Source organism: Lonchura striata, chromosome 11 (assembly GCF_046129695.1).
Source record: "Lonchura striata isolate bLonStr1 chromosome 11, bLonStr1.mat, whole genome shotgun sequence".
In the NCBI taxonomy this organism is placed as follows: domain Eukaryota; kingdom Metazoa; phylum Chordata; class Aves; order Passeriformes; family Estrildidae; genus Lonchura; species Lonchura striata.
Genome location: NC_134613.1, coordinates 15459655 through 15474907, shown reverse-complemented (window position 1 = coordinate 15474907; position 15253 = coordinate 15459655). Strand labels below are relative to the sequence as shown.

Genomic DNA, 15253 nt, shown 5'->3' with positions numbered 1-15253 from the left:
GTAACATTATTACTGCTGGATGAATCCATCTATGTCCATTTCAGACAATCATATTACTGTTTCAAAAAGGCACTTTGCCAGAATATGTGCCTAACTTGCTTTTTTTCTTATTACCAAATATTTGAGAATCATTACTAAGAAATATTATCGTGTTTCAGGAATTGTATCTAAGCTACTGGTAGAAATTTGCTTGGATCACCATATTCCTACATGGTATTTGTCCCAGATAGTGCAAAGCTATTCTAATCACAAAAAATTAGTTTTTCTGAAATACTACATATTTATTACGCTTAATGAGTTCAATTAGTTTGTTAATAAATTCGGTCTTAAGTTACTCAAGGATAATTTCAATTTTCTTTCCCAAGTTAATATTTAATCTATTGAAATACAGTGTATACTTCATGAGAGTAGCTGTGAAAATGCCCATATTTGACTTCGTAGTAGGTATCATATTTTTGGAAGTATTTTACAAACAAAAACTAACAAATACATTTGTGTTGATCAAGATAATAAGTACACAAGAAAAACACTTATCCCCCTGTCCTATTCCCTCTCCTCAGCTTCAGTTCAAGTTACATATTGTCAGAAAAGCTTGATGGAAAAAGTTTTATATTTTGAGAACACAAAAGACCTCACTTTTGCAGAAGTTACCATCTTAGAAACAAGCAGATCTATATGGAGATATATTGAACTTCCCAAAGTATCAATGAATGGAATGCCAAAGGAAAGAATAAAGATACAAAAGCCAGTGGTTTGACACATGTCAACTGCCAACCCTGAGTGCATTAAAGGTCTGCTTTTCTCTCCTCCTAATGAGGATGCAATTTATTAGCTGAAGTTTCCACAATAAAAATTAAACCCATGAATTTGTAATGAACTAAGTGTATGTCCATGGCTATTACAACACAATTCACATTCATTAGACTGTACTAATTAATCTGCATGTCTGAGTCCTAAATTACATTCATTAAATATATATATATATATGCATTAAAAAGCCATGTTTCCATTTGGGTTTATGCCACAATAAGCCAATGCATGTTTATTACTCCAGTGTAAAAATCATGCTTTTTGGGTACTGAGTAGTTTGGAAAACAGCAATTTATACAGTGTTTTTGAGGTATAAAAATTGGTACCTTGCTTATAGCTTGATATAGAGACTCAGAAGTACTGTGCCAATGTGCTTCTGGTACAGCAACACGGAACAATACACAGTCCAGTTTTGACAGCTATTAGTAATCTTATACATTAGAAAAGAGTTTGAAATGCCAGAGTTCCCTGTCATAGGGGATATTTAGGGTAATGTGCCCATAAGCCCATGGCAGCACACCCTTTACCTGGCCCACTACAGGGTATCTCCAGCAAAGAACAGGATCATCTGCACAAAACAGTTGCTCACTCAAAGGCATTTATTTTCATTACAACTGTAATTTTTGGTCTTTGGACTGCTATCAGTATGATTGTATGCACAACAGCTGAGATTTTTTTACAAGTAACCAAATATTTAATTATCGTACATGGGATATGCTGTAATTTGTGCCATGATTATTACAGTCAAAGTAAAATTGCTGGTAGCTTAAGTTCATTTTAAAGAAAAGCTCAGTGCTTTGGATCAGATTCAGCGTGCAAGCAACTCCCATGGAAAACGACAAGAACAAATACAGTTAAGTGGTGTCATAAGCAGGTAATAAAAACAAGTTTAAGTAGGTGCAAGTGGTAAAGTAATATTAGTGACACCATTGAGAAACTTGCATACCAGAAGGATAAAGATGCTACTTAAAAACAAAAAAACTACCAAATGGACTGTAACAATAATTTAATACTCTTTTCCCTGATTTTATTTTTGTATTATTGTATTAAAATATCTTGATATGGCATTTGCTAAGATCTTGTACTCCCTTAATAAACAGGAGAGGTTTTCCTTCTCTTCATGGAACTTACACTTAATTACAAGACACAGTATTGATATTCATGGGTACTGAAGCTAGTCTTACAAAAACTTCATAGTAAGGCAACGTTTTGTATCTTGCATATCAAAAAGGTGTAGCATTTATACCTATGGTTCAGATAAGCAAGAATGCTGAATTCTCATTCAGAACAGTGTAAATATTACAAGCATTAGAAAGTCATTGGAGCATCTTACTGGTGAACTCTAAGACTCCTGACAAAAACTTTAATGAAGTTACACCTTCTGATTCAGTCTCATGTATAAAACCTCACCTTGGAAATCAGAAAGCAAATTCTTGGCAAAGATTTATTTTCCTAAAACCTTACCTAAAACTTCTGCAGTAGCCATGATTTCACATGTGTACATTGCTGCCATGAGTCTCTGTGGCTTTGCCTGCAAAGCATAACGACAGGCTTCCTTCATGGTGGCAATCAGCTGTCCAGAGAAAGGGCCATAACAATCTGCAAGTGGTAATTCTCCTTTGTGTCTGCTCATTTTCTCAGGTGAGTCTGTGCCACTTTGGTTCCTGTCCTGGCGTTCATTTGCACTGGAACCTTCATCAGTGCAACTGCTTGCTAGAGTATTATCTTCATTTTGCTGATGTTCTGTGGTATCAAGTTCCCCTGAATCCTGCCTATTATTTGACAGAGTATCTCCAGCTTTATTTATTTCCCATTTTTCCACTGAAAAACAAACACCCATGAGAGGCTCTTCACACATAGGGCCTGAAAGTGTAGCCAGCTGAAATCCACTTACTACGCTGTTGTCAAAGTCTCTGTATTTACCTACTTCTTTCACAGAGTTCCCAAGGCACTGCCACACAGATCTTTTATAGCCCTCAAAATTATGTAACAAAATATTAGGCCCACACTTCCGTGGTCCAAATGACCAGATCTGATCAACAGCATTTCTCCACTTTCTTCCCTGAAGACTTTTCTCCAACTTTTGCTTGAATTCTTTGATTCTGTCAAGAGTCTTCTGATTTATCTCATGTGTTTTTTTATCTTCATTCAGAGATGTGTTGAGTTGTTCCATAGTTCGAATTAAATCACTGTTTTCTTCAAGAAGTCGAGTTACCTCCTCGGGGAGTGGCATTGCTCTCACACTGAGAGTAGCTTGTTTATTTGGAGTATTAATTGTAACAAGCCCATCTGAATCAACCTGAATTCCTTCAGGAATTTTATTTTGGTCCTCTTTTGTTTGGTGTATGACAGCAACTTTCTGCTGTTTGCCTATTTCTTCATTCACCATATCAACTTTGGGAGGTCTTGTTATGGTCTCTCGGAAGGGTATAATAGGAGCAGATACACTGATCTGCACCTTTGCAAACCTGCAAAATGAAGTTTAAGAATTAAAAATCTTGAAAATAGTTCTAAACTTGGGGGTGGGAGGTAGGGCGATGGCCTTAACATGGAACAGATGTTCATGAAGAAAACTGATTGCAACATAGATTACTAGGTAATGCATTTCAAACCCAAATTTTCTGTACTTCAAAAAAGAAGCACTGCCTTTTATGTCTTCAGAAATATTTGGAAAGGAACTCAAGAAAATAAAAGCAAAAGCATTGCTATGCCTCTGCATAAATCACTGGTTCACCCACATAGTGGAAAGTATGTGCTGTTCTCTGCCCTCAAACGAAACAGAACTAGAAAAAAACTGAGAATAAAGATGATCAAAGGAACGCAAGCACAAGAAGCCTTCAGATGTTGCAAGGGTGCAACAGTGACCTACAAAACCACGTGGGGTATGGGAAAGGCTGACCAGGATTAACTGGGAACCAAACCACAAATGGCCCTGGACTGAAAATGACAGAGGCCTGGGAAAGCATCACAGTTACTCCAGTTTTACTCCTCCCACCCCTGCTGTTGGCCACACTGCACAGACATGGTAGAGAGATGGACACTTGGTGTGAGCCAGAACATCTGCTCACACAGGGACATGCCCAGAGAAGATGAACCACTGGGAAAGCCCAACAGAGCTTTGTCTGATAATCACTATTACTAAAGCTTAATGCTATGAAGTCAGGTGCAACATTTTAGGTATGTTAAATGTTGTGAATGATGGCAAGGAAAAAGGAGGAATTATTAATTATCTGACAGACTCAAAGATCAGAGCTATGTATCCTTCCTAACCAGCCAGGAGTTCTGAGCAGGTTCATTAAATGACAACAGAAGGACTAACCAAATTTCCTATGTTCTGGTAAATTTTGGCAGTGATCAAAAAAGAAAATACAATTTTAAGATTTATTTCCATGGGACTCAGAACCAGGAGACTTATTTCTTTTGCAGTTTTTTCAAGAATTTGCATTATACCAAGAAACCAAACACAAACCCACCCACATGTCACCATTACCTTAATTCTCTTTGTTTCTCATTCTGAAAAGGGTAACTTAGTCCCCCCATGCTTAGTATTTGCAATGTCCCTGGGAAAGAAATTTCTAAAAATTTATATTGTACAATGCAGAAAATAAAACATTGAAAGTTACAAGGTCTAATTTCTTACTCCATTCAAAAAGAACTAATTGGGAAGAAAAAATATAAATTTGGTGAAATCAAGCAGAACATATTTAATCATTCAGATGAATACAGATGACTAATATTTTAGTTGTTTCCATGTCTCTCCACATCTCTGACAATAAGTGTCACTTGAACATAATTTTCTAAATACACAGTGGGAAAGTTAAAATTAAATAGGCACCTTCTAAAAAGTCTGAATAAAATCTTGACAATGCAATGTAGTTTGAATTCAGCAGAATCTCCCCAATTACTGTAACGAGTCCAAAAGGATCAAATCTGCAAAACCCAGTTGATGCAATTGTAGTAGATGCCAATATCAGGACCTGCTCCCTTACTTCAAGTGTGACTCAACCATCTTGCACAACCTTTGCCAATATTTTGGAGGAAAAACTTGTGGGTCACATTTTAGGTTATTATATGCTGTCTTGATCCCTAGTTCAACATTTGCTTTTCCAAATTATGTGCACTTAGGAAAAGTTAATTTATACAGAAACAAAAAGAGCTAATTAAAACTAACATTTCAGAGCACAACTTCTTCTCTTCACACTTCAATAGTTAAGTAGTGCCAGTTTACTACTGTCAGAATTAACACAGAATCCATGAGGAATGGAGCAAGACAAGAATCCCATTATGGAGTTTTTCTTCTACAAAATGAGGAGAGAAGGAAGGGACAATTCTTGTCCCACTGATGCCTTAAGTTTCAGCTTTCATATTTTCCATATTCTGTACTGCATTAGCATATAACTCTGAACTTCATATAAAGTGTTAGCAAGTTCTCCACACAGTTTAGTCAGACAAAACAATCCTTTTCCAGCCTGAGAACCAAGGACACTGTTGAAGCTTCAGGCCCAAAAAATACGAACAACAGCAAGTTGAGGAGAGCAGTCTGGGAGGATTTCATTACCTGAAGCTGTAACTGGACAATTAACCCCAATATGGAAAAGAACCAAAACTTAAAAAGGTGTGAAACTCATGACTCAGAGTCCATCTTGGGTGTAGCCTCAGCCAGGCTCTAGTACTGCCCAAGGGGTATCCTTTGAAGGCCTTTTTAAGAAAAACCTACTTTATTTCTTTAATACTAGCCTCTGTTCTAGGTAGCCTCCCAAGGCATCACCACAAGCTGGTGTGTGAGGGATGTCGACTAAAATATGCCAAATCCTGAGAGGTTTAGAAGGAGGATGAGCTCCATAGTGAACACACCTGCTCCCAATTTCTGCTGGAAGCTGGTACCCAACTGAGAAATCATCAACCACAGTCAGGCAGGACAATGGTGGGAGCTCTGCTTGTCTGTGTGTCCAGGTGTTTTTTTTTTCTGCTCACAATGCCACAAGCACAGGGGTACAAAGGGGTCACTTTTGACAGGCTGTCATTCTCTTAACAAAAGACAAACTAGATAACAACTCATAAAAACCTCTGAAATCATGTACATGAAACAGAAGTTTAGGGATGCAAATGTAGATAAATGTATGTAACTAAGTCCTATTAGCTGCTCACTATAATCCCATTACCCTGTCATGGAGTATTATTTTAAGTTTCTTTTTTTCAGATTGGGACCATTGCCAATAATACAATCCTGCTATGCAACTTGCTGCTAAAGATAGGCACAACCAGTTTTGCTTAAATGCATTACATTTGAACAAAACGTATCAATAAATAATACAACATTTTTAGTAGTGGTAAAAATACGTTGCACTAAATTGTAATGACAATAACCATTAAAACATACATCCATTTTTACAAGTGATCCAGCCTAATTTTCATAAGAAACTACAGTTGTCTGATATTAACTAAACTGAGTATGGGTACAGTAAGACAAACATTCAACCATTCATCAAGTTTGCTCTTTGGTTTAGGAAGAAAATGCCAGTAAAAGTATGTGGCAGAAGCATCAGAAATGTTTTAGTAAATGAAGTTACAGGAAGGGATTGTTTCAGATATCTGTTTTTCTGCAATTGAAGAAACATTAGAGGATACTAAATGTGTGTATGTGTGCTTGCAAAAAATACTACTCATGAATGAGAACAGATTAACATTTGAAAAAAAAAATCAGTGAGAAAAGGCACAGGATAGAGTGTGCACATAAAATTTTGGTCTTGGTGCTTTATGATTTTTCAGAGTTCATTTGTCAGACCTAATTCTCCTCAGGTTTTATTTTGTATAAATGCCACATTACATTCTTAATTAGACTCTTGAAAGTACTGCAATTTGTAATTTCTAGAAAGTGCCCCAAGTCTGTGTTAGATGCATAGAAGTGATAAACTAGTGCCTTCTGCCAAACTGCAGATAATTTTATAGCTCCAAAAAGGTACATTTATGACTCAATGGTAAAAACTGTTTGTGGATAAAGCTCTATTTTACCAGAATATAAATCAAAGATATCAATCTGACAGAGAAATACAACAGACACCTACTGAACTAAAAATATTTCTTCCTCCTTGCCCCTCTAACCTTTCTTTCAGGTCATCCAAGCAGCGCTGAAGATGAACTTCTCCTGCTGTCACCAGCACATGTTCTCCTGTCTCCTGGATCAAAACCTGCACACATGGATCAGCTTGGTTTAAAAGTTTCATCCCTCTGACGAGCTGAGGCATATCACCTGGCAAAACAGGGCATCATTAACAAAGGAATACTGGGAAAGAAATACTCAAAATAGGATAGACTTAAACTGAGAAGTAGTAACACTCATTTTTATGGAAGCCTGAACACAAATAGGTATTTTAGGAATACACAAAAACTTGCAGTGGGCAATTTTCTGCATATGAGTCACAGAGAGCAGCGTGGTTTAAGAGCACCAACTGAAAACATAAGCTGCACTCAGCATTTGTCACCAACAATTTATGTACTGATGACAAAATTCACATCATACAAATATAACCATATAACACCACACTTCAATGGATTGCACATTTTTTGTTTACACAGCTTTACAGCAGGTTCAGTCACCTATTCAGAACAAGTCACCTATTGACTATGACTGTGCTATGTTGCTTCCTATACACAAGTAACTTCAGATACATCTTATGAACAGCTCACACCCAATAAAACCCCTGAATTTTATCAAAATGAAGTGATTAAAAAATTCAGGACTTCACTGCTCATTTTCACAAATTATCAAATAATAACCTTTTTATCTATTACAACTTTTAAGTCATTTGTCAGTAAATAATTTTATTTCCTTGCAATCTTTTATAACTAAGTGTAGTAACTTCTAAATTGCTAATGCTTAAAATGCTCCAAATAAATAAATAATATTAACTTTACTAAAATATAAGTATTTTATATGGATTACTTAGAAGGCATAACTGCAAATAAAGAACAGGAAGGATTTTGAAGCCACTAGAAAGCCACTAGAAAGCTTTAAAGTAATTAAAATCTGAAAAGAGGAAAAATCATGAATGTGAGAGCTTTTCAGTGAAACAAATCACAGCTGTCCCTTAAAATAAAGGTGTTTAAAATGAGCTGTCTTAAAGTTAATGGAGAATGAACAAGCACAGCTGAGTCAAATTTGGCTAGATTACATCAAAGCTACACATAAACACCTCATGTCAGCAGCCTTTCATAAAAAACACACTTTAAAGAAATTAATTATGAATTCTTTTTTTATTTTACACAGGCAGTAGAGAATACCCCAGGGGTTTCCAGGAATGTATATTCATATTCAGAAGAAAGAGTGACATTAAAGTGGTCATTCACTTGGAGTCTATGAAAAGAAATATGATATTGTTTATTTACTGATGAGCTTAAAAGGTGTAATAGAAAAATATCCTTGAAAAATAAACTAAACAAAACAAACCCCCCCCCCCTCCCAAAAAAAAAAAAAAAACAAAGTGGAAAAACTGCAGTGGTATTTCAGATGGCCAACGGAGTTGAACAAAGACTTTCAACTTTGTCTCTGCATTTAAACTCACAGAGTAATGGGTACTTTTTTTTTTTCCTTTTGGAGCTTATGGCAACCATACAGGAAGATTTTGACATGTGTGAAGGCATGCTGTAATTTTGTAAAATGTACATAGATGAGTCATTTTTCAACATCAGCAGATGTCGTTTTGAAGCAGGTCTGATGTTTAGTGCAATGCACACATGTGACAATGTGAGAGGGCCACCTCAAGACTGCACACAGATCTCTGGGCAACTGCAATGGCCACTTTTTGCTTGTCTTCCTGTTATTGCAAGCAACAGTGGATTTTTCAGGAAACTTCTGGCTTTTTCAGGAAACTTTCAGGCTTTTGTCCTCCTAAAAAATTTAGTTCAGGTCATAAATTCAGAAGCTACTGAGGAGAAGAAACTAAGTAATGATGCAAGAATGATTCAGCTTCATTTCTTAAGAAACAAAAATTACCCCCAAACTGGTCAGTAGTTCTAGAATTACATTCCTTTAATATTTTGAACTTAATACTACAATTTGCAGAACCCATAATTTCCAATACTTTCAAAACAGCTTTAACAAATGTAGGATGTACAATATATGATTATCTGATACTCAAACACATGAAACAAAGAGCTGCCAAAGCTGTCCAATAGCTCTCTAAAAAAACATGTAATCTCAGTGTTAAGAGTATTGTGCAACTGAAGATAAAGCCAGTTATTTTGGTTCTACCAACACTACAACAACAAATGGAAATTGGGCTGAAATTCAAATAAAGCCAGAGGTATCCCACTCTGTTTTGCAGGAAGTGGGGTGGGGGCATCAAGAAGCAGTACTACAAACTTACTGACATCCATAGAAGAAGGGCAGCAGACAGAACCCACAGATCTGCTCACCTTCACTAACTGTCAGCCCATGCAGTGTTTGACTGTCACAAAATGGCACAACAGCTTCTCCTGTGTCTCCTCACCTACTGAGACAGGAGCGAGGCAGCTGGAACAACTCACGCTGCCCTCCAGGCAACCTCCAGGTTTATTTTATATTGGGCAAGTCTCTCATTCAGTGGCTAGCTCATGAACTAACCAAATCACTGAGGGCTGGAAGCTGCACTGCTGCCACACTGAGCTGGTGTTACCATCCCCATTCTCCTGGAAGCTTACTTGGATGTTTGGGTTCAACTGCTACTCGCACAATCGGGGTAGCTTCGAAGTTGAGAGGTGTAAATGGTGGACAAGCAGGTGATGTTGACAGTGTTGCAGACTTCAGCACAAAATCTTGCAGGCCTCCTATTCCTAATAGAAATTGGGGGAAAAAAAAGGCAAAACAACAAAAAAAGATCACCAACTGTCATATTAAATGAGACTAAAAACATAACCATTAAGTTAAAAAAGGTGAAATCATTCTAATTACAAAAGGAGGATTGAAGAATTCTTCTTCACTGTTCATATAAAGTATCTGTTAAGATACTTGTCCATACACTGGGTTCCTAAGTCTCTGGTGTGACATTTGATATTTAGTCTCACAGTTCCCATTGCATTCCCTCAGTATTTTAAAAGGCGTGTTTATAGCTCTGAAAAACAGAAAGGACATGAGGAATTTTTTTTCCCTTCTAATATGTCCAAGCCTTTGTACAGCTCAGATTTAATTCTGGTGGTTTAAATTTAGAAAAATTTAGATTGCACGAGACCTGCAATGGTCATCCAGTCCAAAACAGGGTAAACTTCACAAGTAGATCAAGTTGCTCAGATCAAGGTTTTCACAGTACAGGCTGCACAGTCTCTGCTGGCAACCTCCTCCAGTGTTTCATTATTATTATTATTATTGTTGTGAAGAATGCTTTTTTTTTCCTTCCCACCCCCTCGTGCCCATTTGGGATTCACTTTTTGTCCAACTTGATTCTTGTAAAAATGAATTCATCCCATTGTAGGCTATTAATTCTCATTCTATTATACATTATAATGCTGACAAGGTGAAGAAAAGTGAGATTAAATTGTAGTGATAAAAGAAAATATAGAAAAAATATTAGCTATAAATCTGCAAAATAGCTGCTGTAAATGCATACTGAGTTTTGGCTGGCTGGCACATTTAAGAGAATGTGAAATTATTGCCTTCAAATTCCTAACCAACTGCACATCATTCATAATTTACTCAAAGCTATTAAAACATGACTAGAAGTGTGTGAATAATAAAGACAACAAATAAAGCTGATATCAATTTATACAATCACTTTTCCTGATGCTCTTTCAATCATAAGCAATGAGCTTTGCAGTTCTAATGGAGTATAAATTAAATGAGCGTGTAACTTGTAATGCTAGGAGAAAACTGAAACCTTCAGATCATAATCCATATCTGCTTAAAAATTAAATTCACATTGTAGACTGCAGTATATTTGTGCTCCTTCCTCCTTACTGTCTCCTACATGCCCAGGGAGTTCTTCACCCCACCTCCCCATTATCACCCTAATACTTTTTCCAGTTTTTTATATTTTTTTTTGGCTTAGTTTTCTTCATTTGAGGCCAGAAACAAAGAGGGTCAGCTTCCACCCTATGAGATCATGCAGGAGTTTGAGTTCAGGAGTTTGAGTTCTGCTGCAGATTCAGCTGCAGAATGAGGCTGTTCCTCCAGCTCTCAGGCTGGATGCCTGGCCAGCAGGGTAATCCAAAACCCAAAATGTCATTATATTAGAAAACCTGCCTCAAAATAACTGGAAGCAGGACAACATTCAATGGCTTTAAATGCAGGATTGCAGATGCTACAAAGAAAATAAATCTGTATAAACTCTGTGTTGCATCTGACCTATGACCAGCATGTATTTCCTCTTTTTCACTTATTCAACATGTGGTTTGAATGAAAAACAAATGCTAGATCATCATCACCACTAGGGACTGAGAAAAGGGATGGGTCCATTTTATTCTGATCTTCTCCAGCTGGTAAAATGAAAATGATTTAGAATGGGAGGTGAACAGCTTCTTTGCACAGTGTAATGTGAACCAGAGAAATAAAGTTACCAAATCTTATTTCAGACAGGCTCACTCTTTTCTTAACACGTTCCTGTACTTTTCCTGTCATACAGAAAAATTGAAGCTTGTTCCTCTTCTGTTTCACATTTGAAGGCAAAAATACATGAAATATAAGAGTCTGGCATCAGTACTACACTAAAAATAAAAAAACTGACAGTTTTCATCAAAATCTGTTAGGCTTACAACCTGAGTGTTTTAATTGCTGAAGTGTGTGAACTAGCAGAGAGCTGTGTCCAGTCATGTTGAATCTATTTAAATTAAAAAGTCTTATAAACAAATGTTGGAAAAAATTGATAATGATTCTTGGATACTCTTTTTTTGCATACTGTGATTACTAAGGAACTGCTAATGTGTTTTCAGAATAATTTTAGAGGAAGAGGTAACAACTAATTCCAAAGTACCACATTATATATCAAGGGAAGAATTCCTTTAATTATGAAGATGCATAAATCTTAAACTCAGTTATTGTCCAGACCACTGAAATTTGCACATACTACTTGAGATCACAGATCTCAGATGTGTATCAATATCCTACTTGAAAGGTCTTAAAAAAATCACTCAAAAGTAAGCCTTAAAAAAAGCCTGTGAGATAATAGTAAGACCTTCAGAGGTCGGTGGTTTGTGCTTTTAAAAGTAGACCAAATGATGGTTCAGGAAGAATTATTACAGAGGTGGTGAAGTATGAGATTTACAAAGGTTCTTCTTTTATTGAGACCCTTCTCTGACTTGCCCTAGAAGATAAGAATACTAAATCAAGTATATACCTACCTGTATCACCAGATACTACAATATGATAGAAGCTAAATGGTAAAAAGAGATAAGAACATCATGACTGAATTTTTCAAAAGGAGTAGGAGTTTTAAGACAAGTCTCAATTTACTTTTCACTTCTGTGTCTTGCTGGTAACCACTACACCTTACACAATAATTTTGCTGCCTTTAAAGTATGCTTTTCCAGCTCAATTCAGCTATAAAGATCTGAAAGCATAAAAGATCATCTTCAAGGTATATGTAATTAGTTTCTCTTGATGTAAAAAGATTTAGGCATTTAACGTTCTTTCAAGTTGCAAAAAGAATGAGGCAGACACCACCACGCTAAAGTTTTTCAATCAGATAAGGGAATAATTTAGTTTGCAGTGTGAAAAATCAAACAAAGAAGAATGAAAGCTTTTTAAATTTTAACTTCTGCCACATTGTTCCTAGCCTCAGCACATTAGTTCAGTCGATCTTTATCTTCTCTCGCTGATGATATCACCACTTAAGAATCCCGGGCTGCTTTGGAATGGAGACTTGTCAGGCTTTGGACTAACAGGGTAAGGAACTAACTAAAGCAGAGAGCTGATGTTAACCTTCCCAGTAAGGCTCTGTCTCCACTGAAACCTATCATTTCTTATCAATGATACCTCCTAAGAAAGATTAGGACCCTACAATATGTAAAGCCTCCTGGTTTGAATGCTCCATGCACTTCACTATGGATCAGTGAAGACCATGCAAGCTCCTCCATAATTCATGGGAATTATGTAGGTGTGAGCCAAACTTGTGTAAATCTACACAATCTGAAATCTCAGTAAGCATGTGCCTGTCGTTTCAAGGGGATTGTACAAACACAATGACACCTCTATAATTTTCTTTGAGCAGCAATACAAATACTTTTATTGTGCCCTGTAAGAGACATTTTAGAAGAAACATCTTTAGGAAGTAATTTAAAAATATGTATGAGAAAACAAATTCACAAATCCACCTTAAAAGTATGATTGGCTCTAGATGTTTACAGTTCATTCTTGAAGTAAATAGGGTAAAGGCCAACCAAAACAAACTTAGAAGAACAAATTAGATTTGCCAAATAATATCAAAATAATAAAAAAAAAATCAAGGAAAATGCTTCCATATCAATCATCATTCTTCCTCAAATCTATGCAAATAATTCTCCTTTTCACAGTATCTAGCTAAAGACTACAAAACATTATACCATTAGCACACTGGCACCTATAGGGTGACTAACATTAGTTCACTGTAGCCAGATGAATTTTAAGCATGAGCCTCCAGCCTTTCACTGCTGTCCCTAATTAAAAAAAAAAAAAAAAAAAAAGGGAAAGGAAGGAGTTTGTAAGAAAAAGTAGCTTTTGGTAGGATTAAACTCAGTTACAGCAGTATGCCTTTTACATTTGAGAAATCTTAAAAGGTTTTACTAATCACTGAGATTTTATGGCTGCAACTGTAGGGACAAGTAGCTACTATGGCTTAAGAATAACTTGTATTATACATTTATCACCTCAGATTTTAAGCATGTTTCTCTTGTGTCTCACTGGCACTCCAGAGAGACATCTGAGGGCAGAATTTGACCTTTCTATATTAGAAACTGTTTCTAGAAGAGAAGGGGATGTTAGTCAAGTCACAGACCACATTCTAGTTGAGATTTCATCAACTTTTTCCATAATACACACCACATGTTAGCACAGATTGCTGGTGAGCCTCATCTCTAATTGTGCACTTCCCCCTCAATTCTTACTTGTTTCTAAGCAAGTGAAATTGTTAATATGGAAAAACTAATATTGTAAGGTATGTGCATGGTTTCAGCTGCTCTCCATCAGTTCCAATCATTTTACAGAAAAGCTAATTAAACATTTCTTTTTCTGATTTCCCAATTTTCTTTTCTTGAGCTGAATCTCTAAAAAAACACCACTATCCAACTGACTGTAGAACTATTTGTCCCAGTTTCCTCCCGAGTTTCAGAAACACAAGTTCTACCTGAGTATGCACTGGAGATTAACATGAATTCAGTTTCTTAATACCAAGGTATTCACGTGTAATTTTATTATAAAATTTTACTTTTCGGTTCACAGCAGTTGAGAGGAAATTGAGCCTAACTTTCTGATCAGATGGGAGTAAGCTCAGCCATATTACAAATAATGCTACAACAAAACTCCCTCTCCCCAAGGGGCACAGTTGTGGTAAGACACTGAATGCAAGAAGCAGCTATAGACACAAGAAACAACTCAGTATTTTACTACTGAATCTTCAGGAAGTGAAAGATGAAACAGGGCTGGAGCACCCCACTGAGTTCTTTCAGGAAAAAAAAAAAACAGCAGTTCAAAGAACAAAGCTGTCTGCTTTCAGGGCTGCAAGGAGAGCAAGGATACAGTCTAACAGCAAGTTCCACTGAAATATCCTCTTACTAGATTATAGTTTCTAGAAGGATTGCAATCACACATAAGGAGTAAACCAGCCTCATTTATCTTCTGCTGAGCATCTTTGGGAAAAAATACCATATATTTCATTAGGCTCTTAGACTGCATGATAACACGATTTCCCTAAGTGTTGACTGAGCTGGCAATTCTAATTATGAACATTCCTATACTTCTTCAGATGAGACTACAAACAATTTCAAGGAAACCATAAAAAAAATCCTTTACATTAAACAGTAACATCTTTAAAATGTTACAGTGAATGGCTTGAGATCTACCTGCAATCAATCTGTGTAACAAAGCTGACATCAAAGTTGAGTCAGAAATTTGCTTGCTAAAATACAAATTTACTTTAAAGTAAACAGAATTAAACCAAAATCTATTAACATTCCAAATATGGCTTCTGGATTTACAAACTGTTGTAGTCAAGATGAAATATTGATCTCCTTAAGCTGCTTAATGAGACCAATAACTACAGAAGATGAAAGTATTTCAAATAATCATGTTCTTCTTACAGTACACAATTATTTCATTTATCATGCCATACTAATTTTTAGAGCTTAGACTGAAGGAAATTATTCCAATTTTTCAACATTTATGTTTTAAGTGTCATTTTAGCACAGAAACCTAGAAATTTCATACTTAGATCTGTAACAGGCCCCCATCCATCTTTATGTATTATGAAATCAATGTACTTGTAGCTCCACAGGAAAAAAAAAA

The 15253-nt window shown here is 36.2% G+C and overlaps 1 protein-coding gene across 1 annotated transcript in view; it reads right to left on the bottom strand.

Moving 5' to 3' along the window:
• EFL1 (elongation factor like GTPase 1) overlaps nucleotides 1–15253 on the bottom strand; it is a 64638-nt gene that overhangs the window by 10836 nt on the left and 38549 nt on the right. The window contains exons 16-18 of the mRNA XM_021537581.3: nucleotides 9490–9621; nucleotides 6913–7060; nucleotides 2275–3278 (exon numbers count right to left, since the gene is read on the bottom strand). Of these exons, the coding sequence (XP_021393256.2) occupies nucleotides 2275–3278; nucleotides 6913–7060; nucleotides 9490–9621 (1284 nt within the window). The remainder of the gene's footprint in view (nucleotides 1–2274; nucleotides 3279–6912; nucleotides 7061–9489; nucleotides 9622–15253) is intronic.